This window comes from Musa acuminata, chromosome BXJ2-10 (genome assembly GCF_036884655.1).
Source record: "Musa acuminata AAA Group cultivar baxijiao chromosome BXJ2-10, Cavendish_Baxijiao_AAA, whole genome shotgun sequence".
Classification (NCBI taxonomy): Eukaryota; Viridiplantae; Streptophyta; class Magnoliopsida; order Zingiberales; family Musaceae; genus Musa; species Musa acuminata.
In genome coordinates, this window is record NC_088347.1 from 32,799,301 (window position 1) to 32,825,935 (window position 26,635).

At 41.9% G+C, this 26,635-nt stretch overlaps 5 protein-coding genes and 1 long non-coding RNA gene across 15 annotated transcripts; 3 read left to right on the forward strand and 3 right to left on the reverse strand.

The window, feature by feature from the left end:
- The first annotated feature begins 600 nt into the window (after positions 1-600).
- Positions 601-4,980, forward strand: LOC103969051 (homeobox-leucine zipper protein HOX17). 10 transcript variants are annotated; one of them, XM_065129784.1, is made up of 5 exons: positions 601-963; positions 1,073-1,188; positions 2,582-4,187; positions 4,249-4,336; positions 4,434-4,782. In XM_065129784.1, the coding sequence occupies exons 1-3, from the start codon at positions 774-776 to the stop codon at positions 2,684-2,686; spliced, it is 411 nt and encodes a 136-aa protein (XP_064985856.1). In that variant the 5' UTR covers positions 601-773; the 3' UTR covers positions 2,687-4,187; positions 4,249-4,336; positions 4,434-4,782. The 10 variants fall into 10 exon arrangements, with proteins under 10 accessions (XP_064985856.1, XP_064985858.1, XP_064985855.1 ...); XM_065129786.1 differs by having other exon boundaries at positions 1,073-1,196; positions 2,582-4,328; XM_065129783.1 differs by having other exon boundaries at positions 2,582-4,336.
- Positions 4,981-16,407: 11,427 nt separating this feature from the next.
- LOC135625259 (cold-responsive protein kinase 1-like) lies at positions 16,408-17,625 on the forward strand. The gene is made up of 4 exons (XM_065129790.1): positions 16,408-16,623; positions 16,778-17,009; positions 17,118-17,268; positions 17,344-17,625. Exons 1-4 carry the CDS (start codon positions 16,503-16,505, stop codon positions 17,599-17,601), a joined length of 762 nt encoding a protein of 253 aa, XP_064985862.1. The 5' UTR covers positions 16,408-16,502; the 3' UTR covers positions 17,602-17,625.
- LOC135625258 (xyloglucan endotransglucosylase protein 7-like) lies at positions 17,561-19,155 on the reverse strand. Its single transcript, XM_065129788.1, has 3 exons — positions 18,493-19,155; positions 18,226-18,419; positions 17,561-18,156 (listed from the first exon to the last, which is right to left on the reverse strand). Exons 1-3 carry the CDS (start codon positions 18,832-18,834, stop codon positions 17,772-17,774), a joined length of 921 nt encoding a protein of 306 aa, XP_064985860.1. The 5' UTR covers positions 18,835-19,155; the 3' UTR covers positions 17,561-17,771.
- Positions 19,156-20,423: 1,268 nt separating this feature from the next.
- LOC103969055 (uncharacterized) lies at positions 20,424-22,480 on the reverse strand. Its single transcript, XM_009382469.3, has one exon. The coding sequence runs from the start codon at positions 22,355-22,357 to the stop codon at positions 20,687-20,689; it is 1,671 nt and encodes a 556-aa protein (XP_009380744.2). The 5' UTR covers positions 22,358-22,480; the 3' UTR covers positions 20,424-20,686.
- Positions 22,481-22,856: 376 nt separating this feature from the next.
- Positions 22,857-25,679, forward strand: LOC108951560 (uncharacterized). The gene is made up of 3 exons (XR_010491955.1): positions 22,857-23,069; positions 23,156-23,313; positions 25,516-25,679. It is a non-coding gene; the product is annotated as an uncharacterized LOC108951560 (long non-coding RNA).
- On the reverse strand, positions 25,392-26,499 carry LOC103969056 (probable xyloglucan endotransglucosylase/hydrolase protein 25). The gene is made up of 3 exons (XM_009382470.3): positions 26,245-26,499; positions 25,951-26,144; positions 25,392-25,863 (listed from the first exon to the last, which is right to left on the reverse strand). Exons 1-3 carry the CDS (start codon positions 26,497-26,499, stop codon positions 25,512-25,514), a joined length of 801 nt encoding a protein of 266 aa, XP_009380745.2. The 3' UTR covers positions 25,392-25,511.
- Between the last annotated feature and the right edge of the window lie 136 nt (positions 26,500-26,635).

Consider the following 26,635-nt stretch of genomic DNA (forward strand, 5'->3'; position numbering starts at 1 on the left):
AACTTGTGAAGGAGAAAAGGTTTGGGTGTCCGAAGATCTCTGGGCGGGGTTGGGTAAGCGTTGTCTGGGTGTGGCTAATATATCGAAGCGGACGAAAGCGCTGGCTTTGGCAGCTGCGAGTGTTGACCAACCCTCGGTGGGGCCATTAGCAAACGCTGACGGAATCATCCGTTGGATCACCGATGACTGAACCCGGAGCCGTTGATTTCGAGAGCGTAAGCCGTTGTAAGTAGTAGGCCCCATCTGGAGCCCTGGCCTTTCGGCAATCACGAGAGCATGAGCCGTTGTAAGCAGTGGGCTCCAGACCACCGTCCATCTCGCTCCCTCTATCACATCTCTACTGTTCATTTAAGTTTGATTGAGACACGAATCTTGGAAATTGCCGTGAGGGGCAATATATAAACATATATAAATATATGGCAACATGTGCATGTATATATATATATATATATATATATATATATATATATATATAGATAAAATTGGATCCATGTTCTTAAAATTAGTAGACATCAAATTCTTTGCGGAGTCAAAATTGTTGACCCTGGTCAATCATTTTATATTAAAGAGAGTGGCATTAGCGATTCGTAGTCACTTTGACAAGCTTCCGATTGCAACCCTTCAATAAAATGACATGGTTTTATCGCTCGACCACATTAGCGCATCTCGCGCTCATCCTTCGAGATCTACATTACTCCCCGTTCCTCCCACGATCTCTTCTGGTCTCTTCTCTGCGCCATTGATCGATCGATCGAGCTAGTTTGTGGTCGGCAATGGCGTACGTCGACAGGGCCTTCTCGATCTCGGACGAGGGCATCACGATGGACGGAGCCTACGTCGTCCACCACCGCCCCCCCGTCAAGGAGATCGCCCTCGCCGTCGGCCTCCTCGTCCTCGGCGCCCTCGGAGTCGTTCTCGGCATCATCATGGCCGCCAACGAGGTCGGTGGCGACCGAACCCATGGTAATCCCACTCAATTGCCCCTCTTTCCTAAACCCTGGCCGGAATTTGACTCGCCTGCCCTCTTTTCTCGCTAAACTTTTGATTTTTCTTCTGTTTTTGGTGGAATTAGGAGTTTTGTTTGCGATCCTGGGGTCGATGCTGTTCATCCCGGGATTCTACTACACGCGTATTGCGTACTACGCTTACAAGGGTTACAAAGGCTTTTCGTTTTCTAACATTCCTCCTGTATGAGAGTAAATTTCTTCTTCTTTTTTTTTTTTCCCCCGTTGCTCACTGATTTCTGTCACTGTTTACCTTCACATGTGTACAGATCTCATGGTTTTCTTTCGTTCTGCTTTTAATGTTGTTGTAGTTTGTTACTTAATTGAGTAACTCTGCTGTGTAATTCCGGTCGAGTAATTCAAAATAAGCTTTTTGTCTGTCTGTGCTGCTCTTATTTTTCTAGCTCTGTGGTGACTCTTTTAGTAGAAGTTGTGTGCATAATAATTAGCTTGAAATGTGAATGCTACTTGTATAAATGCTTATATTAGTGTGGTGATTTAATCCTTTTGTCAATCAAGCATCATAAACTGTGCCGTGTTGGTAGTACATGCATTCTGTGTCAGACTAAATACTTGCTAGGAACAGTCATAATGAGTCTTTTTCTTATCATCTTACATTGAGGTTTGACGATGTTGGTTCTTTGTCATCGACAGCTCCTATTAGTTGATTTCTCTTAGTGTTAAAGAAAATTTGATATTTTCTTTAACAGAAAAGCAATTTCAACATGGCTTAAGTAATGGGACGAATATGATGTTTGAAGTATTGAGCTACATATCACAATTTGAAAATTATAGCATAATCATAGATACATATAAAGGATGATAGATATAGTTCTTATTTTAGACCAAGCTTTGTATAAATGTATATTACGACACTCAGGTGTCTCTCTATTATCTAAACATGGAAACACCTTATCATTGTTTGTAGAGTTGGACAGCGTGGACTTGATTGTGGTAAGTACAAGAACAAGGATATTGGAAGGCTATATTATTTGTTAAAATCGTACATTCTCTATGATTGTTAAGTCTGTTCATGGTTGACATGTGCTTACTTATTCCTAAGGGGATTAGCGTATTGAAGAGATTCACCATATCCATCTTCCACTAGACATAAATTTACAAAGACATCAAAGCCTTGTTATAGATTTAATTCCATTGTGGTCTATGATCTCTTTCCTTCAAAAGAATCTCATCCGGTAACGACATGCTGGTATTGCCTGCAACCATAGTGGTGGAAACTTGAACACAAAGTAGTTTACTTCACCCTGATTAGAACTCCTAGTTTTAGGTTTTGCATTTATAAGTTGCATCATGCTGAGGTGCTTCACTAGTGGCACAGGACTACTCTGTGATGGCATATATGTTGACTGGAGTGCCAGAACAGCATGTCCTTAATCCGCCAAGGAAAAATTAAGGAGAGACAATAAAGATAATTAGATATTAATTATCATATTTGCTTAGATACCTGATTAACCACTGCTGAATCATACAGTGAGAAAGTTACTTTTTGCTAGTATGCTTTTAATTATTACTAATTGTTTTGTGATTTAGCTCTTAATTTGCTTCCTTATTTCCAGACTGTGTGCTATAACATTACATGCACACGTTTCTCATGTTATGTTGAACTGGATATTCTTCTCGTCATAGTGAAGCTAGCTAGCAATGGATCCAACAAAAGATGATTTTGAACAAAGTGATCAAGTGCATTCTCTTTCTCAAATCATGACAATTTCCTAGATTTTCCCCAAGTACCACATAATCTTTGCAGGAATTCTCCACTGTTTTGTCTCTTGTGAGAAGTTTGCCTTCTACTCATATGACCATGACCGGATAATACAAAAAGCAGGTAGTAACAGGAATTGGGCAATGGCAAGTGTGGATGGATTCTCCCCATGGAAAGAAGAAATCAAATCCATACTATTTCTTTGACCATTCTTGAAGGAGGAATATGAAAAGTCAGTTGGAATTTTGTTGTAAGAAAACATTCTCATCCACTCTTGACTTTATACTAAGTCTGTGTGATGATGGTTAATGGTTAAACCAAACCGATAATTTGGAAATCAAACATTATTTGGGAAGCAGTATTTTATTTTGTCAAGCATTAAATCCTCTTTGTTCACATCATCATAAATATTGAGAAATTCATATTGTTTGGTAAAGACTTGGATGTGAACATGCTTCAGCTCCTGTAGTCTAAAATAAATTAAGTGTATGTTGATATTGGTTCAAACGCCTTGTTTTGTTGTACTAAACTTGTATACCTCAGGCAATAAGGCTCAAACATGGTGTCCAAGTAAATGCATAAGCAAATGAAATTGTATTGGAGATTCCCCTCCATTTCTCTTTTTTCATATTATCCTGACACATTTATTGAGAATTTGATTTTTTTATATATTCCGATGAATACGATTCTAAAAGGTGAGGATTTATGGTTTTATTGTTGTTTTTATCAGCTTAAGTTTCTTCTGATTTGTGTCCATGTCAGGACAGAACTGATATGTCATGTTTCTTCTTTGCAATTATCTTAAAGATTCATACTGATACATGGGAATTGGAATACTCTGCATTCAGTGTGTTGTTACATCATGCAAAACAAATTAAGGCAGTAAAGTCATAAAGTCATTTGATTAATGTGAATGTCATCAGTTACCACAACATCTCACAGAATGACAATTGATTGGGACCTTGAAACTGCCAGGAAAATTTTTATGCTGACTTGTAAAGAGGACCCATGTAGTCTTTGTTTTCTTTGGTCCAACAAGCCATCACTGTGCTGCAACCCAACGCACACCACTTATTTCCCACATTAAAAGCACTGGAAACTGCCTCTCTCTCTCTCTCTCTCTCTCTCTCTCTCTCTCTCATGAACCTGTTACTGCTTCTTATATGTGTTCCTCATCCATCACCTTGCGCCACTTCAACCATCTGAACCCAACAGGTTCATATGCACCACCGTCCTCTCCACACCTCACCATGCAGGAAGAAGAGTGCAATGTATCCCTCAGTCTTGCGATAGGAGGAGTTGGGGATTTGCCCTTCATCAAAAACCTGGATCAGACCTCGTTCAAAGAAGAGAAGGAAGAGAAGAGAGATGGTGGCGGCACGAGGAAGAAGCTGAGGCTCTCCGGAGAACAACTGGCCTTGCTTGAAGACAGCTTCAGAGCCCACAGCACGCTTGCTCCTGTACGTGCACCTGTTGAACCCTAATATGTATCGGCACTAACTGATAGATCTCTCATGGCAGGACCAGAAACAAGAGCTTGCGCAGAGGTTGCACTTGCAGCCGAGGCAAGTGGAAGTATGGTTTCAGAACAGGAGAGCCAGGTGCTGCAGTTACTCTCTTCAACCCTATCTCAATCACGTAATGTGTCTTAAGGTGGTGGTGGTGGTGGTGATGGACGTGAGGCTGTGTGATCTATCCGCATGCAGGACCAAACTGAAGCAGACGGAGGTAGACTGCGGGTTCTTGAGGAGGTGCTGCGAGAGGCTGGCCAACGAGAACAGAAGGCTGAAGAGGGAGCTGATGGAGATGCGATCAGTAGTGAAGCCCGGTCCGCAGCTCTCCGTAGAGCACCGCAAGGCAGCGCGGCTGAGGATGTGTTCCTCGTGCGAGAAGATGACGAGCGATGAGAAAGAGAGCAGTCTACTGAGCACCATCAATTCCTGAGAAGATTAAGAAGACCAATTCAAGTTATTTATCATCCTTGTTCACAAGAAGAATTATATACATATACACATTATTTTCTCAAGATTAATGCATTAAAGCACTTCCATTGAAGCTCATGTTATCATTTTACAGTGGGGAAGAAGAAGGAACTGATCATAGATTTCCATGGAAGAGGTTGAAGGCTTACGACTGACTTGTTGGGTCAACTCGGAATTAGGTAGAGGACTCAACGAGTCAACAGACCCCTTGTAATACGTTGAGTTGACTCCGAACAGTTGTTGGGAGGTCCTCAAGCTTGAGTTGAGCCGCATGGAATATATATATATATATAATTAATTAATTAATTAATTAATTAATTATGAATGATATGTTGAGGAAGGTGTTACGGGTGAACAATCTGTCGATGCTTGCTTGCAAGCCTTCATAATTGCTTCTTCCTATTGCAAGACATCTTCACACTCTAAATTGACTTTTATCAAGCTTTTGCCACTTTATCAAGGACTTGATCTGCACTACGTTAGTCAGTCGTTAGTCAGTCGGATAACTTTGTTTTGTGATATGTTAAAATGACTTTAACTTATTTTGTATACGAGGCTCTGGTGGGGGCAACTGAGTTGAAATACTTTGGGAAATATCTTGCATATGAAAGTGGTAGGCTTTTAAGTTATTTATGTGGAAGATGTTGTGAATTTGAGCTACATCGAAAGCTATAACTTATAGGAGACATTACCTATCCTACTGATAATCGGGAAGAATCCTATATCAATCTCTTATGTACTTTATGTCAAGAGAATCAGAGTGATACTAGTTGGAGCTTCACTAGTATCAAGTCGTCGACTTTAAACTCTTGTTGTTATCTTCTCACATTTGCTCACATCTTCATCTTTTTTATTGTCTTCTCTAAGTAAATTTAAGAAATATCTATATTTTTTATATCATTTCTTTGCAAAGTGATATGCCAATGATATAAACAATTGCCAAGGTGCGAGGAGTTAATGACTACTATCCTGTAATGATCTCAAAGAGGCTCTTGTTGGATACATAGTTTCATTGTAAGTTATAAGAAAATTAAACTATGCCTAATAACTTTATTCAATCCCGTTGGTCGACACTTATGTAATGTCTAAGATATTGCTTAAAGAGCAAATTTATTCTTTTAGTTTCGCCATCCATTTGGTGTTGGAGACTTATAAATAAGTATAACTTAGATTTCAATAATTTGAACATCTCAGTCCAAAATCATCTCAAGAATTATGCATCTTAATTGCTAATAATATTATGTAGGACTCTCTAATACTTCATCACATTCTTCATCATCAACTTGACTGTCTCCTCCATTGAATAATGTAGGGGTGCAGCATAAAATGTTATATGTTTTAAAAATCGATCGGCCATTATAAGTATTGATCTAAGTCTCTCTAACGCTAGTAAGCTTGATATAAAGTCCAAGGAAATACTCTTCCATGGTCTTTCTTGTATGGGGAATGACTCTAAAAGTCCGATCAGCTTTCGTTGCTCTACATTATTTTATTGATAAATAAGGAATGTCCAAACATATTCTTCCACATTAGTCCTTATTTTCGGCCAATAGAAAGCTCTCTCCACAAAAACCAACATTTGATGAACACTCGATGTCTTGCCCAAAGGAAATCATAACACTCTCTAAAGAGTTTAAGTATTAAATTATTCGCTTGAGGAACATAAAATCTATTTTCGTTGGTATAGATGAGTCCCTCTTGGACCCAAAATTATCATGTCTTACCTTTTTTACTGAGTTGTATAAGGGTTACTACTTGGGGATTATTGTACAGTTTATCCTTGATCTTAAAAGGAAAGTTGGAATATAGCTGACTTACTTAGCCTTCGTCTTTTAATTTCATAGCATTCACCGACTCTACTTTTCTGCTCAATGCATTATCCTTGTTCTTTTGGGTTTATACTCCATTATCATCAAATTTAGCCAAAAAGACCTCCCACCATGCTTAGATTTAGGAGAGCTTCTTTTGAGTTTAGAAATAACTATCATATTCCAAGAAGGTAATGTCATCATACTCGTAGACAATATAGATCACTATTGTTAGTACCGGATACCATCGCTTTGTCTCGTTGAGCTTGTGGCCCTCGAAGGCCACTAAGTGACCCTCCTAAAGTACTCCTCCAATAGTAAAATCTAAAGCATCAGTGTAGACTTTGAAAAGCTTATCATAATCTGATAATTTGAGTACCAGAATGTCGCTTCATATTTTTTTTACCATATCTAAGGTTGCTCCTTTAGCAACTCCATTAGTGGAGTTACGTGCTTCGAGTACCTAACTATGAAGCGTATATTAATAGTTGACAAAATCAAGGATGGATCTTACCTCCGATATTTTCTTTGGTGTTCACCACTCCGCTATAATCTGCACTTTCAATTTGTTCATTTGAATGGATCCTTCAGTGATTCGATACCACATGAATATGTTGGGAAATCCTTGGGGGCGACATCATATGCGCAGCGGAAGAACAAGAAAAACAAAATCCCCGATTCCCAAAGAGATGTTCGTCGTCGTGCGAAGATTGGTACGCAAAAATCCGCGAAACATGAAACTGCATATAGAGTAGATTGTGTTACCTAGGGAGATCGTATATCCCTGTTTCCTTGCAGATCCTTAGGAGAGGGTGAAGGAGGTCAAGCGTCCTCCTCTCTAGCGGTGATCCACACAGTAGGGTTGCGACGACGCTCCTCAAAATTCCATACCTACTCTGAGGTGGAGATGGAGAGGAGAATAGGAAAAAGGCAAACAAAAGCTCTCTGACCCATGGGGCTATGAATCCCCCCTATTTATAGAGGTCCCCTGTCAAACCCTAATGAGTCCTCCCCTAGTGGGTATTGGATCTGCATCCAATAAGACAAGGGCTCCGTCGGATATCTCATATCCGAACCTTTATTCATCGTAATGTCTACCATATGTGTGTGACCCTCTAGGCCCAATATCGAGCTGGCCGTGAGTCATACCTATCAGAACTCCTTCTAACTCAATGAATTATTATCTCTGTAATAATTCACTCGATTCATCGACTACGGACGTACTATGCCACTACGCCGTAGTCCCCAAACGATACAGGGGAATCCAATCCATTGGATCTGTCTGTCCTCAATTACCGTGTACCTATAGTCCTCCATCCACCTAATATACCAGAGACCGTATATCGAGCATGGTGTTGTTAAACCCACACGGTTTCTACTTGAGTCTCGCTCTAATTGGATTCTCCCGGAGAACTCTTTCTCTCTCAACCCGAATGACCCTGGCCAGGGATTTGTTTGAGCAAGAACATATGGGATATTCCTCTCATGACGCCGAGAGTGGATGATCCTCTATCGATACTCAATAGCCCTCGTAAGGTCAACTACCACTCCCAATGACCAGCTGTACTAGATCTAGGACAGCCAAACTTATAAGTCTGGTATCAAAGAGCGGAGCACTCATACATGACATCCTTATGTTAGGATCGAGAGCACTAAGAGGGGGGGGGGGTGAATTAGTGCAGCGGAAATCTTACAGCGATTAAAAAACCAAAAGCTGCGTTCGTTCAAAAAGTATTATGATGCAAAAGCAAATTCTCAGTTTGTATCTAAGTGCAGTTTGCGTCTAAGCGCAGATTGCGTCTAAGCGCAGTTTTGCGTCTAAGCGCAGTTTACGTCTAAACTCAGATTTACGTCTAAACGCAGTTTTACGTCTAAACGCAGATTTACGTCTAAACGTAGATTTACGTCTAAACGCAGATTTACATCTAAACTCAGATTTACGTCTAAACTCAGATTTACGTCTAAACGTAGATTTATGTCTAAACGCAGTTTTACGTCTAAACGCAGATTTACGTCTAAACGCAGTTTTGCGTCTAGACGCAGATTTACGTCTAAACTTTGAAACTTGTTTGTATACTCGCAGAAAGCAGTATGCAGTTGAAATCAAGACGTAAACGTAAACTGAGATATGATGATTGTGCGAGGAAAGCCGATTTACGTCTGAATGCAGTTTTACGTCTAAATGTTGAAACTCGTTCGTAAAATTGTAGAGGACAGTTTGCAGTTATCAATAGGATCAAAATGTAAGGGTAAACTGCAAAGAAGCTCGTTCGTAAAAGCACGGAAGACAGTTCTGCAGAATCAAACGTAAACGTAAACTGTAATGTATGAAAATACGAATTTACGTCTGAATGCAGATTCGGAAGAACAGCACTTAGAACTTGTTCGTGAAAGCGCAGAGAGCAGTAGTAATGAAGGAGGTTTGCAGTAATGATAAAGTGCTCGAGAATAAACGCAAACCAGAGATTTAGAGTGGTTCGGTCAGCCTTGACCTACTCCACTTTTGGCTTCCTCCACCGACGAGGTTGCCGACGTCAACTAGGTGCCTTCCTTCAATGGGCGAAGGCTAACTGCCCTTTTACAGTTTCTCTCCTTTTGACAGGCTCAGGAGACAACCTTTACAGACCTTTCTCTCCTCACTTTACAACTGAAAACTTGAAGAACAGAAGGAGGAAACTTAAAGGCTTTTCAACACTTTTGAGCTCTTAGAATCACAGAAAAGATCAAGATTTCGGTGTAGGTCTGTATCTTTTCAGTGCTGAATGGGTGGGGTATTTATAGGCCCCAACCCAATTCAAAATTCGAGCTCAAAACGATCAAATCGATCAAATCCCAGAATTATGGGATCAGGCGGTTGCACCTCTTGACTGGAGAGGTGGCACCGCCTGGCAGAGCTCGAAGACTGAGCTCAGGCGATTGCTTCTCTCTGCCAGAGCTCGAAGACTGAGCTCGATGGTTCCATCACCTGGCAGAGCTCGAAGACTGAGCTTGGTGGTTGCATCACCTGGCAGAGCTCGAAACTGAGCTCGGTGGTTGCATCACCTGGCAGAGCTCGAAACTGAGCTCAGGCTGATGCACCTCTCTGCCAGAGCTCGAAGACTGAGCTCGGTGATTGCATCACCTGGCAGAGCTCGAGACTGAGCTCAGGCTGATGCACCTCTCTGCCAGAGCTCGAAGACTGAGCTCGATGGTTGCATCGCCTGGCAGAGCTCGAAACTTGAGCTCTGGCGGTGCTACCTCTTGGCAGAGGAGGTTGCACCGCCCAGTCTAGCTCGAAGACTGAGCTCTGGGCGGTTGCACCTCTTGGCTGGGGCGGTTGCACCTCCCAGCCTCGCAGCCCTGGCGGTTGCACCTCCTGGCTGGGGCGGTTGCACCTCCCAACCCCACAGCCCAGGCAGTTGCACCTCCTGGCTGGGGCGGTTGCACCTCCTGGTGCAATCAGGGTCCGAATGGTTCACTCCATTCGGCCCAATTTGAATCTTTTCAGGGGCCCAATTGCCCCAAGATTAAGCTAATGGGATCACCTCCCATTTTCATGCTTAATCATCATGCTAACTACGATTAACTCTAAGACAACTTCTGCAGCTTTGCTCCGATGCGTCAATCGCTTCTTCCGGCGAGTTTCCGGCCAACTTCCGTCGATCATCCGATAACCCTCGGTGATCCTTCTGCGGACATCTGGCATACTCCTGGACTTTGCGACGATCCACTTGGCGAGTTCCGACGAGCTTCGCTTGGCAAGCTTCTGGACTTCTCGGATCTGTTCTCGCTGAACCTCCGACGACCGTCCGAACTTCCGTCGAACTCTCGAACTCCCAACGTGATCATGATCTTGACTCCGGCGCAACACCTGCTGCTTGTCTTACTCTCATCGTAGTTAATCCTGCACACCAAAACAAAACTTCAATCGAGACAATTAATCCTAAGCAATTAACCAAGTTGTCCGACATGTCATTGGTCCCTCGACGCTTCGTCCGATTCTTCGGTGCATCGTCCTCTCGTGCAGCCTATTGCCCAATCGGCCAGTTGACTCCGCAACTCCGATATCCTTGGCACAATACCCGCTCTTCTTGGCCCGATGCCCGAGTCCACGGCCCGAAGCCTTCTGTCGATACGTCGACCGATCCACCGGCCCGACGTCCAATCTTCTGACATGTTCCTTCGGCACAATATGATTTTCCTGCTTTAATTGTCTCATCCTGATCGAAGCATCCTGCGTCACTCAAAACGCAGATTAAATCATAAGCATATATCAAGTAGTTTCATCATCAAAATACGAGATTCAACAATCTCCCCCTTTTTGATGATGACAACCACTTGATGACGGAGTTAAACTTAACTCCCGGAGTTTAAACAAACTCCCCCTATCAATATGCCATATTGATAGAACCTTGAATTCAAACTGAATTCAAGTCATTGCAATATTATCATGAATACTTGCAATACATCAACATGAACATATGCATAAACTTATGCATCACATGTCATGTCATCAACATACTTTCATCAACATACTTCTCCCCCTTCGTCATCAACAAAAAGGAGAAGTATCACAATCAAGTGTTTGTGTGTGATATTGGTTCAACTCTTTGCATGAAAATCATAATATCAAGTTTTATCATCATGCAATCTTGGAGCTAGAAGATTTAGCAAGTGTTACATCATGCTTAGAACATTCATGCTATCAAGTTTTAGATATGCAAGTTTTATAGCATATAAGATAGCACTTTTGGTAATGTTCAAGATAGCAAGTTCTATATTATGCAAGCTAGCAAATTAGAGATGTTCAAGAAGGCAACTCTTGCTTCTTGAAAATTTTGCTCATTTTGCTAGATGCGCAAGTTAGCATTTTTGCCTCTTGAGATAGGCAAGATAGCACATTTTCTTCTTTTGAGATAGCAACTTTTTGCTTCTCTTTAGACCAACAAGCTAGCAATTCTTATGATATACAAGTTTCACAATATATAAGCTAGCAAAAATTTCGAAAGCAAATGCAAGATAAATTTCTTGTGTAAGCTCATGATTCTTGCTTCCTATTGCAATGTGCAAATTGCAAGTTTTGCTTCTTGAGATATTCAAGATAGTGATGTTCAAGAAGATAATTTTTCTTCTTGAAATAAGCAAGTTAGCAATCTTTGCTTCTTAAATCATAACACTCTCTAAAGAGTTTAAGTATTAAATTATTCGCTTGAGGAACATAAAATCTATTTTCGTTGGTATAGATGAGTCCCTCTTGGACCCAAAATTATCATGTCTTACCTTTTTTACTGAGTTGTATAAGGGTTACTACTTGGGGATTATTGTACAGTTTATCCTTGATCTTAAAAGGAAAGTTGGAATATAGCTGACTTACTTAGCCTTCGTCTTTTAATTTCATAGCATTCATCGACTCTACTTTTCTGCTCAATGCATTATCCTTGTTCTTTTGGGTTTATACTCCATTATCATCAAATTTAGCCAAAAAGACCTCCCACCATGCTTAGATTTAGGAGAGCTTCTTTTGAGTTTAGAAATAACTATCATATTCCAAGAAGGTAATGTCATCATACTCGCAGACAATATAGATCACTATTGTTAGTACCGGATACCATCGCTTTGTCTCGTTGAGCTTGTGGCCCTCGAAGGCCACTAAGTGACCCTCCTAAAGTACTCCTCCAATAGTAAAATCTAAAGCATCAGTGTAGACTTTGAAAAGCTTATCATAATCTGATAATTTGAGTACCAGAATGTCGCTTCATATTTATTTTACCATATCTAAGGTTGCTCCTTTAGCAACTCCATTAGTGGAGTTACGTGCTTCGAGTACCTAACTATGAAGCGTATATTAATAGTTGACAAAATCAAGGATGGATCTTACCTACGATATTTTCTTTGGTGTTCACCACTCCGCTATAATCTGCACTTTCAATTTGTTCATTTGAATGGATCCTTCAGTGATTCGATACCACATGAATATGTTGGGAAATCCTTGGGGGCGACATCATATGCGCAGCGGAAGAACAAGAAAAACAAAATCCCCGATTCCCAAAGAGATGTTCGTCGTCGTGCGAAGTTTGGTACGCAAAAATCCGCGAAACATGAAACTGCATATAGAGTAGATTGTGTTACCTAGGGAGATCGTATATCCCTGTTTCCTTGCAGATCCTTAGGAGAGGGTGAAGGAGGTCAAGCGTCCTCCTCTCTAGCGGTGATCCACACAGTAGGGTTGCGACGACGCTCCTCAAAACTCCATACCTACTCTGAGGTGGAGATGGAGAGGAGAATAGGAAAAAGGCAAACAAAAGCTCTCTGACCCATGGGGCTATGAATCCCCCCTATTTATAGAGGTCCCCTGTCAAACCCTAATGAGTCCTCCCCTAGTGGGTATTGGATCTGCATCCAATAAGACAAGGGCTCCGTCGGATATCTCATATCCGAACCTTTATTCATCGTAATGTCTACCATATGTGTGTGACCCTCTAGGCCCAATATCGAGCTGGCCGTGAGTCATACCTATCAGAACTCCTTCTAACTCAATGAATTATTATCTCTGTAATAATTCACTCGATTCATCGACTACGGACGTACTATGCCACTACGCCGTAGTCCCCAAACGATACAGGGGAATCCAATCCATTGGATCTGTCTGTCCTCAATTACCGTGTACCTATAGTCCTCCATCCACCTAATATACCAGAGACCGTATATCGAGCATGGTGTTGTTAGACCCACACGGTTTCTACTTGAGTCTCGCTCTAATTGGATTCTCCCGGAGAACTCTTTCTCTCTCAACCCGAATGACCCTGGTCAGGGATTTGTCTGAGCAAGAACATATGGGATATTCCTCTCATGACGTCGAGAGTGGATGATCCTCTATCGATACTTAATAGCCCTCGTAAGGTCAACTACCACTCCCAATGACCAGCTGTACTAGATCTAGGACAGCCAAACTTATAAGTCTGGTATCAAAGAGCGGAGCACTCATACATGACATCCTTAGTGTCTCAAGTCTAAGGACCAGATACACCACTAGGACTATGGAATCGCTGTCTGACAATAAGGCATCATCAACCATCCAGCATTCCGTAAGCGGATCAATCAGTGAACTCATTCTCCAATTAGCACTTGTACTGTATCCCTAGTGTCCCTACAAAAGCAGCTATGAGAGTAGCTGCATCCATCATATGGACGGGTATACAGCACACCAGTCTGTCCGGTTATCATGATATCCCTCTCGAGTAACCTATGACCGGGATTATTTAGAATATGTGTTTAAAGGTGAATCGATCTCACTATCGTGATTTTATCACGATCCGATTCCCATTGTACAAATCCAAGGACATCACGATATATGTATGCATTTATGCAATAGTTATAAAGTGATATATGCCAAAATATAATAAGCAAAAAGATTCTATATTAAGTCATACGTGCCATCACTCACGTGATTGGCTTGCTGGACACCTATGACTAACAGAATAATATCTCCATCTATACAAAATAGCACTTCTTCCTTTTTTATGAACAAAGTGTTTATCTTGAGAATCTTAAATATTATTCGAAGTTATTTGACATGCTCCTTGAGTATTTGGTTATAGATAACAATATCATCCAAGTAGATGATGACAAACTTGCATATATACTTCTTGAATAATTGATTTATGATCGGAGCATTGATTAAGTAAAAAAACATCACTAAAAACTCGAATACTTTATAATTGATCATATAGATAGTCTTCGCTTCGCTTCATCTCCTTTAACTATGTGCACATGTTAGTACCCCGATTAATGATCGAGTTTGAAAAAGTACTTTGTCATACCCGATTGGTCGAACAAATATGTGATGAGCAAAATAGAAAAATGAGATACTTATTCTTCATTGTAATTTTATTTAAGGCCTGTTAATCAATGTATAATCAGAGGCTCCTTTTTTTTTCTTTTTTTTTTTGGAAGAGAACTGGAGCTCCAAATGGTGTTTTGGAACTGTAGATGAGGCCACCACTTAGTAGTTTATCTAATTAATTCCTGAGCTCTATCAGTTTTGGAGGGGCCATGTGGTATAATGATCTTGCTAGAAGCTTCATTTCCGACTCTAACTTGATGTGGTGATCCACGTCTCTATGTGATGACAGAGTTTTCGATAACTCGAGTGTCATAATGTCTATGAACTCTTTTAAAATATCTACCACCATAGTAAGTTCATGAGTGGCCTTCATATCAAGTAGCTCTAGCTTGCAGCCATGAAAGTTAACTTACCTTTTTATATCTCTTTTTTTAGTTGTAGAACCGATATTTATCGTGGTTCTTTGGTTCCTCCTCGAGAAATTAGAATTACGTAGAAATCGTCGCCTCCCCTTAGATATAGAGAGTTTAGGAACGACATTAGCATCAACTTTGTCACATGCATAAACTCTATTTTGAGGGTCATTTAGAAGTCGTCCAATGACACCGTTATCATGTTTGTATTTTCGCTCACCCAAGGGAGAAAGGAGAATGCAGAATTTTAGAAGACAAATAAATAGTCACAAGTCCACAAATAATTACTCACCGGGAGGTGGGTGCATTAGCAAGTTTCCATAAGTTTTCCGTGCGAACTTATAAATCCAATCTATGCCTATCGTTATCCCAAACCCTCATCTAACATTTTGGGTACTAACATAATTGACATTTTGGTCTGCATTGTAACCTACATAAAACAAATCATGGAATGTGAAAAATAGATCATTTTAGGATAATTTTATCTATTCTGGTTGACAATCACTTTGCAGCCCTAAACACGTTATCAAATATATATACAAGTGATAAAAGTGAGAATAATGTGTGAAGGATAACTCTCATAAGTACCATTCGGCTTAGCGCTCTTTCTCGTGCCCCACCTTGATACTATCAAACAATGGCAAGGCATTGCAGTACGGCAGAAGACATGTAAAAGCAGTTGAGCGCCGGAATATATATATATATATATACCGATTTCAGTGGGAGAAGAAGAAGCGAAGGCGTCATGGGAGAACTCGCCGCGCTGCGCTACACAACGAAGCTTCCTTGCCGGCCCTCCTCGTTCCCCACGACGCCGACCACATCAGTGCAAGTGAGCCAACCATATCACAACCTCTCTCTCTCTCTCTCTCTCTCTCTCTCTCGCTCTCACACACACACACACACTCGTTCTGTAGCGAGGAAGAGATGAATACCTCATCTGCGTGAGAGGACGCGAAATGGCTCGCCGGTTATTGCAAGGTAAGTCACACAGACTTTTTTCAGTACACCGATATAACAGTTCGATGAAAGATGATGCAATCTCTGGTGATCCAAAGATTGGTAGCGGTCATTCCATCTCCCTGCAATTGGCAGAAACTATGTCAGGTTTGATCTGTATGATCAAAGCTAAAAAAAACATTAGCAAGAGAATCTCAAATATATTACTCAGAACATAATCTACACACTAAATAACATGACTCAGCCTTCAATCATCATCATCATCATCTGACCACCTTCTTGCAGAGTTCTCACATGCACATTCAATTGCTCAAGCATCACTCATGTCATTTGGCGTGATTGCAATTCTTATCGTCGTTTTAGTTCTGTTGGCGCTTTGCTGGAAATCCAGAAAACCAAAGCCTACATGGAAGACTCCCAATTCTACCACAAGCCCTGCAGGTAACAATTCACTGCATGAACAAAACAAGAATCATATTTTAAGCCTTCTCATGTCTGTATTTCCAGATAATTTCAGCGGTAATCTTCGAACCATTTCTTATTTTGACTATCGAACTCTGAAGAAAGCAACAAGAGATTTCCACCCAAAGAACCAGCTTGGAGGAGGAGGATTTGGCCCAGTCTATAAGGTGATGATTAGTAGAGGAGAATGCTTACTTGATTTCAACTATAACAGCTGCAAATGATCTTCTAACAGGGAACATTAGATGATGGAAGAATAATTGCAGTGAAGCAGCTCTCGGTTGGCAAATCTCAGCAAGGGGAGAGAGAGTTTCTTGCTGAGGTAAGGATGTTAACCAGCATCCAGCACAAGAATCTTGTTCACCTGATTGGATGCTGCTCGGAAGGTGCAGAAAGGCTGCTGGTATATGAATGCATGACAAATGGAAGCTTGAACAGCATATTCTCTGGTCTGTGCTTCAATCTGCTACATGATATCGTGCTCAATTTTGTCTCAATCTTTTCTTGTTGTTGTCTTTGACATGTTCATCTTTTCTTTGAGGAAACCATCACTTCATGTTGCTGTGAATTAGAAATTTCTCTGCTAACAATTGCAAGGAACAGGAAAGAGTGAGACATCTTTAAACTGGAAGACTAGATTCCAGATCATTATCGGGGTCGCTCGAGGATTGCAGTACCTGCATGAGGACTCAAACTTGAGGATTGTTCATAGAGATATCAAGGCCAGCAACATCCTCCTTGATGACAAATTCCAACCTAAGATCAGTGACTTTGGCCTGGCCAGGTTCTTCCCTGAAGACGAAGCATATCTCAGCACCAGATTCGCAGGAACTCTGTAAGTTGATCATGAGCTGTTAATATCATAACAAGTGGAAAATTGGATATTATATCTGCACTTTTGCAATTCATTCATGCTGAGAATTGAGTTCATACTACATTTCAGAGGCTATTCTGCACCTGAATATGCTTTGAGAGGAGAGTTGTCGGAAAAAGCTGACATCTATAGCTTTGGTGTTCTGGTGCTTGAGATCATTAGCTGCAGAAAGAACACAGATCTTTCTCTTCCAAATGAGATGCAGTATCTACCGGAATATGTAAATCCCTGCCCTCATGTGTTCTTCATATCTGCATCTGCACAGGAAGAAATGCTGATCATGTATGTATTACAGGCATGGAGGTTATATGAGAGATCAAAGATGACAGACCTTGTGGATTCCAGGTTGTTAGAAGAAGGTGCCCTGGAAAAAGATGTGCTACAAGTCTGCCATGTTGCTTTGCTGTGCCTTCAGCCACATCCAAGCTTGAGGCCTCCAATGTCAGAAATAGTTGCCATGTTGACATGCAGGACTCCACCATCTTCAGCTCCAGTGAGACCTACAATTTTGGAGAGAAAGAGTAGATTTGGCATAGGAATTTCTCCATCTTAGTTAGAAATAAAGTCAACTCTAGAAGCCATTGAGGCGTTTGTGAAAATGACAATACTGGATCTGCTATTTATTCTTACAATGTCAAAGCACTTCATCATATACATGAACAATACATGGACAAGCAACGCATGCTGACTTCAAATGGTGTCATTATCTGCCACCAACAATGATCATGGCCTGGCAGAGCACTCGAGGGGCAGCCCCTGAGGGAACCTCTTTGCGTCAGTGCAGTAGTCGTAGATCATGTAGTTGTGCTGCACCCACCTCATCTTCTTCAAGCTGGTAGCATCCAACTCCTGCCACATCCAGGAGCTGCTGCCGGAGGAGCAGGAGGAAGCTCCGGAAGACCAGAGGCAGCCATCGGCGTCGAAGCTCCTGAAGGCAGCAGTGAATGGCGCCTTGGACCAGTCCGTCTTCACCAGGCCACCTCGGGTGGCCCAGTCGTCTGCGTCCCACAGGCTCGAGTAGATTCTCATGGCTTGGTTCGTCGGGTACGGCACGCCCGTCGACTCCCTGTTCTTGAACTCCCTAATCGGCGTGCCATCCACGTAGAAGCTGCAGCATCAGGAAACGCTTAGCCCAAATGAAAGATTAGGATATGTTGATCAGTACACGATTACTCACACGATGTGTTTAGGATTCCATAAGACGGAGTAGGTGTGGAAGTTCTTGGTGGGATCAAACCAGAGGAAGAACTGCTGCTCCCTGTTCCCCTTCCCTTGGCTGAACACATTGGTGTGGAGGACGTAGGGGTCTCCGCTGAGGTTGCCGAGGAACTCCAAGTCGATCTCGTCGTGCATTACCCCTTCCGACGACAGCTTCAATGCGGCAACTCCGTCGTCTCAGTACAGCAAAAAACACGAAGAGAGAGAGAGAGAGAGAGGTGCGTACATAGAAGGTGGTGACTGTTCCTGCAGAGTTCCCCGGAACGAGCTTGAGCTGCACATCGAACCTCCCATATACGTATCGGTTCTTCGACTGGAAACCAGAGCCGGAGGACTGGTCAAGCGAGAGCGTGAGGAGCCGCCCGTTGTCTAGGACTTTGGCACGGCCGTCGCCCCAAGTGATGTCTACGTCCCGGTAGAAACTTACAGCTGATGCAGCAGCACTTGCAGAAGCAGAGAGCAATGCAAGCAAGAGAAAGAGGTCAGTTTTGTTACAGGAAGAAAAGGAGGCCATGCCCTCAAGCGAGCAAGCTTGTGACTTAAGAACAGAGCACTTGTGCTTATGCATAGAAATCGTGAGAGAAGTGTGTACATATATAGGCAAGAGGAGGAAACAAGTCTATTATGGAGATTTGAGAGGATATAAATGTGTGTGTGTGTGTGTGTATGTATGTGTGTGATGCAGTGGAATAATGATTTGATGGATTGGATGAAGATTTTGATAAGAAGAAAGCTTCACCTGATAGATGAGTAAGATGTCTCTTAAGTTTGGTGTCACAGCACTGTTCCTTATATAATATGTTATATATTTCACATCACATTGATAATCTCCAACAATATCATATCACATGCAACAATATTCCAAATCTTCATTCACTTCTGAATCCAATCAAAATCAGATTCCCATGTCTAATGGAATCTATAACTAGACAAGAATTTGGCAGAAATCTTAGGTTTTTCTTTACCTTGATTTCATAGATTCCTGCTGCTTCAGAAAAAGTACATACAAAAATCATTAATGTGCTCACACCTGTGTAATGATGACATGATGGGGCCTATTAGCATCATATTGGCATCAAATTAGCAATATCAGCACACTGATGAAACTGTTGCTGTGTTTTTGTAAACAAAAACCGTTTCCATTCATATCTGCAATTGCACCTTTAGGGTTCATCCCAACATACCTGCCACCTTCTATAGGACATTAGCAAAGATAAATTAGAGCAAAGCATCAATGGACAATCTAACTAGCAATTTTTATACTATAGAGACTGTGAGTGGAGGCTAATGATCAAGGATGAACTTTAGAATGCATGCATTCAGGTGGTCCAGACTCCAGGTGACAAAAGTATGAAGGAATCCTCAAGAGGAATTCACCATACTCAATCATTTGGAAGAAACAATAATTGGGGACAAATAATTCTTAAATTGGTGCATGATGCAGAATCTAATCATGCATATGGATAAGAATATTTATGGCCTCATACACCGATATTCTTGTCTATATGACTTTTCTATAGAGAGAAGAATATATTCTAAATCACAGAATCTAGGATACAAAATGGCAGCATAGTACTCAAGAGCAACTTAAAGACAATGATATCAATTTAGTGGGAAGATTGGAAGAAGATCTAGGGTTGGAATCTATGAACAAGTTAGAGGAGCATACTGCACATGTTATCTGTGGACTATTTTCTTCAGGTTAGTAATCATGCAATGACAGATTTGGAGGCTTAAGGTGATGGATTTGGTTCCACTTGGAAGTTCCTATCTGAATGTGGCACAGTTGAAATAATAAAGTAACATTGCTGCAGTCATACCTAACTGAGCATAGCAAAAGAATAATGTCAAAGTAGTAGGTAGAATCACAACCACAATATCTATTTCCTTAAATTGCAAAAGCAATGATCAAAACTTTTTTTAACCATATGAAGTTGATAATGGCTGCAACATCATCAGCTTAAATACCACAAAAAGGTTCCTGACTATATTACATATCATCAAACATAATAATTTGCATCAAGTTATGTAAATGAAGGGCTAAAATTTGACAAAAAGGTTGATTAATGGGTTACTCGAACATCTTCAATTAGGCACTGAAATAGATACTCAGATATTTTCAGCATAAATTGGGATAGATGAACAAGAAAATGGGAATGGCCTTAATACCTAGCTCATGAATTTTTCACCGTGAAGCTTGCTAACAACGCATGCTAACAGTACAATATTCAAAATAGCAGCTTGTGGCTTGTTACAGGTGTAATCAACAATTTATAGTTGATATCCATCCAACACTCAAAACCCAAATGATGACAAGAAGCAGCACCATACTGTAGAGCTAAACTCTGAAGAAAAAAGAAACAGCAGCAGAGATAAAATTCAAACCCAAAGCACAAACCATAACCACAAATCATGCAGCTCTACACAGAAAGGCTCTGCAGCTTTCTAAGGCGTTTCATGGCTGAAGAAGGACTCTTAACTCCCTTCTTACTCTTCTTCATAGAGCTTGATTTCACCTTAATCTTTTTAATCGTGGGAGGGGTTTCCCTGATGGGTCCAGGTGGAACTCCTTTCTTAAGTGCACTACCTTTTGGAGTAACAGATGGTGGCAATCTCAAGCACTGTGGAGGCAACGGATTATTTGGCTTCCAGACCAGGTTACTCTTCATTGAAAATCTGACCTTCTTAACACTTTTCTCACCACTCTTTCCAACAGTCCCATTAGCAGTATTCCCACTCTCACTGGCGTTCGCATCTGCACTCTTCGCTCTTTTCCTCTTCTTTAGAGAAGGAACAGCAGAAGCTGTTGCCGGCAGCACACTAAACTGATCACCATCATTTGCCATACCTGCTTCAACAGCAGCATTCTCAAATTGTCTTTGAAGATTAGAGATCATGCATTCATTGAAATCAATCAACTGTTGGGTTTCCACCATATCCTCCTTCAAACTTGTACTATTAACAACATCGCTAACCTCACTTGCGATCTCGACAATCTTACGGTTCATAATTGAATCCATAGACTTTTTCTTTTTTCCAGTCTTACTCTTCTTCTTCTTGATTCCATCTGAAGCTTCCTTTAATTTCTTCAGCTTCTTAATGGGCTTATCATGTGAGCCACCATCAACAACTCCATTGTTCACCTCAATCTGCTCAGTGCTTTCTGAAATCACTACACCACTCATATTTCCTGAGCTCCCATTTTCCAACTGCTGGGCTGAGATATGAATTCCAGATTTTTGTAAATCGTTCTCCAACTTGAGAAAATCTTCATGCAAACAAAATAAGATTTTCCGATTCCCCTGAAGAGTCTCTGAAGCTGAAGCTGAATCGAAGAACATCTTTGCAAATTGTAGCAACAAAGCAAAATTTCCAAGTCTGTCGACTTCACTGCCCAAGTCTACCCGATTTCCAGCCTTCTCAACATTCAACAGCTTCCTTCCATTGTCGAGCAATCGGTCAAAAATATTCACCTTGATCTTATTCACCAGCACCTTATCAGTAGATTTCCCCACCACCAAAATGAAGGGCTTCAGCATCGAATCCAGAGTCTCCAAAGCGAGCGGAAGGAGATCTTCAATCTCATCCAAGAAGACCTCGGTGACGTGATAGTTAACGCCATTGGCCGGGTACCTATCCATCGCAAGGAGCGATTTTTTTGAAAGGATGCCGATCATCCGGGCCACGAGGTCCGGATTCCACGCGTTCTTCCTCAACAGGAGGAAGGCATGGCGGAGGAACTTCCGGATGAGTAGGTAGAACTTGTCGAGGCGGAGAAAGTCGATGCCGCCCCACTCACGGCGGATGGTGACGAGGAAGGCCTCAAAGTACCGTGCAGCGAGGGGCGCGGCAAGGGACTCGAGGAGAGCGGCAAGACGGCCGGCAAGGTCGACTTGGACGGGGAGCTTGTCGGCGTGCCAGACGCAGTAGAAGAGACCCTTCCAGATCTTGGCGAGGTCGGCGTCGGAGACGGCATCGTCGGTCTGGCGGCAGAGCCACGAGGAGAGCGCGCGAACGGCGCGGTCGCGGGCGGTTCTGTTGCAGGAGGCGAGGCGCTTCGCGATGACCGCCCCGGAGAGGGAGGCGTCCATGGGCGCCACCAGTTGAGGAACCCTCGATCTCAAACCCTAGGCGCTTGATCGAAACCCTAAGGGGGAAGAAAGCAACAAGTAATGCTAACCGGTGAGCGTACCGCCTCAAGTTATGTTTCGGAAAATGCTGTTATAACGTTACTCTTCCTTACATATATCTACCTTGTGATTGGAGGTAACAACAGTGGGGTCCATCTCCAAGAAAGGTGCAACGTTGGTAAAACACTTGTGCTAGGATTAGATATATAAACTTTATTTGGGGCCCACCGGGTTGTGTGGGCTATTCCATGAGTTAGTATAAATCTCCAATGCAATGCTTAATTGTATACATAGGAGGATTAAAAGGCATTTTATACAGGTTTATTGGCATATATTATTCAATTAAAATATTAAATTATCCTCATTTCTTCTTATCCATTTTATATTTTTGTGTCTTTATTTTTTATTTATTCTCATTTATTATTATTTTATTCCTTTAAAAAAATGCTATCAGAAGAAGAGGTGACCATAACCACGTGCTCAACCTTCCACCGCCCGCCCCTCCCATAATCGCCTCCGTCCAGCGATGGTTTCATCTCGCTCACCCGCTCGCCCCTCGCCCTCGTCGCCTCCGATCCCTCTTGAAATCTTCCAACAACAGGTCCTTTCACGGCCACAATCCCCGATCGCCCAACGTGCCTCGCTGACCAACTGGAGTCCCTTGCCGCCGCAGGTTTCTTGATTCGATACTGTTCCTCCACGCTCTTTTTCTTTGATTCGATACTGTTCCTCCGCAGTTAATGGAATGATGGTTTTCAGTTTCGAGTATCTAAAATTACCGTCGATCATGTCTTGCCCCTCCCCATCCGTCGCCTCCGATCCTTCTTAAGATCTTCCAACAACAGGTCCATTCACAGCCGCAATCCCCGATCGCGCACCGTTCCCCTCCTATCAAGTGGAGTCCCTCGCCGCCGCAGGTTTCTTGATTCGATTTCTTTTTCTTGCATAACCTAATGGAATGATGGTTCCAGTTTCGCGTATCTAATCTTACCCTCGACCACTTCTTGCAATTCGTTTCTACTTGCATAATTGTCGTTAAAGATCTTGCTTCGATGATCTGACAATTATATCAAGAACAATCTTGGTCGCTTCATGTGATTCCCAAGTTCATGTCACATCGTTAGGGAAATCTGACCATGGAGATAGTGCTATTAAAGGTTTTCAAACACATCATTTAGAGACAAAGAATATCGAATATGGTTCTGATTCGTGCTTTGGAAATTGCTCATTGCTAGTAACATTAAAGATGTGAATCTGTATATATGTAACTGTTACCATATAGAACATTTATCCCACTATTTTTTTGTTTTATTACTCTGAACTTTAATTAGATTTCTGCATGCAATGGACAAGTAGCAAATTTGCAACCACTCTCGGACATCATTTTCATCATAGTCTTGATTATTGCTGGATGACAATTTTTCTTTCCTTTGCACTGCCTGAATGCATCATGTTAGTATGACACACTGCTTGATGCCTGTAGACAAGCAAGCTGCTTCTGACATTCAAATTGATGCAGGAAGATGTCGTTATCTGTTTTTAGAAGTTCATATTACTATTGATATTTCAATCTGCTAATGCCTTTTGTGTTATCCTTATTTTCCTAATTGGCATTGCCTTGTTGCTCAACCTAGTATAAAGGTCAATTCATGTTGGAACTCATCTGATATAGGTTCTCAACAAGAGTAGGAAGCAAGAATAACGATAAGTGAACTCCAAATCTGTGCTATCATTGACAGCTACAGCTAATCAAGCTTCTTCAATCTTGGTATTCTTCTCATCTCCGCTGCCCATAGGAGCGATTGGCCTATAGAGGCCTAGTGATACAATTTCTCCAAAGTTCTTTAAGGACATTTGATGGCAAATTTCGGATCAGTGATAAAAGATAGTTCCATTGTCTAGAGCCAACTAGATTATACCATATGTTATTACTGGAAGAAAAGGTGGATGCACACAATCATATGTATTTTGATGGTGTTTAAATCCTTTTATTTTGTGAAGGTAAGATGTTGATGAAGAGTGCATTCCTGTCCAAGATATTAGATCCAAAATTTTATCTAGATTAAATTAGAAGGGATTTTTTAGATGTAATGGCAATGGATAACTTGTTCCAAAATGAATATTTTTCAGAAAATTCTTTCCTCATTGTTAGATATGAACTAGGGATCTGAAGCGATGAACATTTGTTTCGAGTGTCTTCAGGTAATAATGTTGTTCTCAAAATCTCTATTTGTGCTTCAGATAGTGCGGGCAAAAACAAATTCCTTGGAGGAAGATGTCCTCCATTTTTAAAGCCTTGTATTAGTATTTAAATTTCAGATCCAAACCTGTGCTATCATTGACAAATGTACAGCTAATCAACCTTTCTTGATCTTCATATTCATCTGATATTTGCTGCTCGTAGGAAGAGATTGGCCTTAAGAGGCTTTGATACAAGTCCTCCAAAGTTCTTTATGGACAATTCATTGCAAATTTCATATCAGTGATAACAGTTAGTTCCATCTACTACAGCCAGCTAGATTTAGACCATATATTGTTACTTCAGGAAAAGGTGGATATCATCCAAAATCATGCACATTTAGATGGTGCTTAAGGTGTTTTATATGAAGGCAAGATGTTACTGAAGAGTGCAATCCTGTCCAAGACATTAGAACCAAAAGTTTATCTGGTTTTAATATGAAAAGATTGTTTAGATGTAATGGCAATGGATAACTTGCTTCCAATATGAATATTTTCAGAAAATTTTTCCTTCATTATAGGTATGAACTAGGGATCTGAAGTGATGAGCATTTGTTTTGAGTGTCTTCAGATAATGATGGTCTTCTCAAAATCTTCATTTGTGCTCTAGCTGATTTGTTGTTCATCAAGATGAAATGATTTGTCTATAAAAACTTAAATGTTAAAAATGATAATTTTTTTTAGTACTAACATATAGGATTCATATTAATTAAGTGTCAAATTCATGATGAAAAAATAATAATAATAGCAGCTGTGCTGGAACATGTAAGGAAGTAGTTTTCTTCTGAATTTGTAGTATCAAGCAGAATACTTTCAGCAGCCAACATATGAATTAAATGAATCAAAGAATAACAAGATTTGTTCTCTCTCTTTTCTATCAGGCAAAGGAGCACTCTGTAGGCAGGCCCTGTGGGAACCTCTTGAGGTCGCTGCAGTAGTTGTAGATCATGTAGTTCTTCTGCACCCACTTCATCTTCTCTTGGCCTGTGGTGTCCAGCTCTTGGCTCCACCACCCGCTGCTGCTGGGGACAGTGTCGGCCCTGAAGCTTCTATATGAGGCCGTGAACGGTGCCTGCGACCAGTCGGTCTTGACCAGGCCGCCTCTGGTAGCCCAGTCATCCGCGTTCCAGAGGCTGGAGTAGATCCTCATGGGCTGGTTCTTGGGGAACTCGACGCCCCTCGATTCCAGGTTCTTGAAGTCTCTGATCGGGGTGCGGTCGACCATGAAGCTGCAGAGGAGGCGACAGAGTGTGAGATCGGCATCGACGGCGTACCGGAACGAAGCTGGGCAAAGCATGGACCGGCGGGGTACTCACATGATATGGCTAGGGTTCCAGAGGATGGTGTAGGTGTGGAAGTCCGCGGTGGGATCAAACCAGAGCTTGAACTGCATCTCCCTGTTCCCCTTCCCTTGGGCGAACACGTTGGTGTGGAGGGTGTAGGGATCTCCGCTGACATTTCCGAGGAACTCGAAGTCGATCTCGTCATGCGTCGGCCCTTGCGAGGACAACTGCAGGCATCAAGCGACACGGCGTCGAACACTTAGTTGCAGAAGATTCAGAACGAAGGAAGAAGAGAATGTACGATGAGACGGGCAAGGAGGGGCATACATAGTAGGCAGTGACGGTGCCGGCGGAGTTCCCCGGAACGAGCTTGATCTGCATGTCGATCTTGCCGAAGAGGTACTCGTTCTTCGACTGGAATCCCGAGCCCGAGGCCTTGTCTAGGGTGAGGGTGAGGAGCTGGCCGCTCTCGAGGACCTTGGCGCGGCCGTCGCCCCAGGTGATGTCGAACTCCTGGTCGAAGTTGCCGGCGGCGGCGATGGCCAGCAAAGAGGAAGCTATCAGCAGAAACCGGATCGCCATTGTGAGCAACACAAGTAGCAGCAGTAGTAGCTGTAAGGAAGAGAAGTGGAGAGTGGGTGATGGGATGAGTGAGGTTTGGAGCTGTTTATAAAGGGGGAAGAGACGAGGAAAGAGAAAGCCATGGTATAGGTTGGGA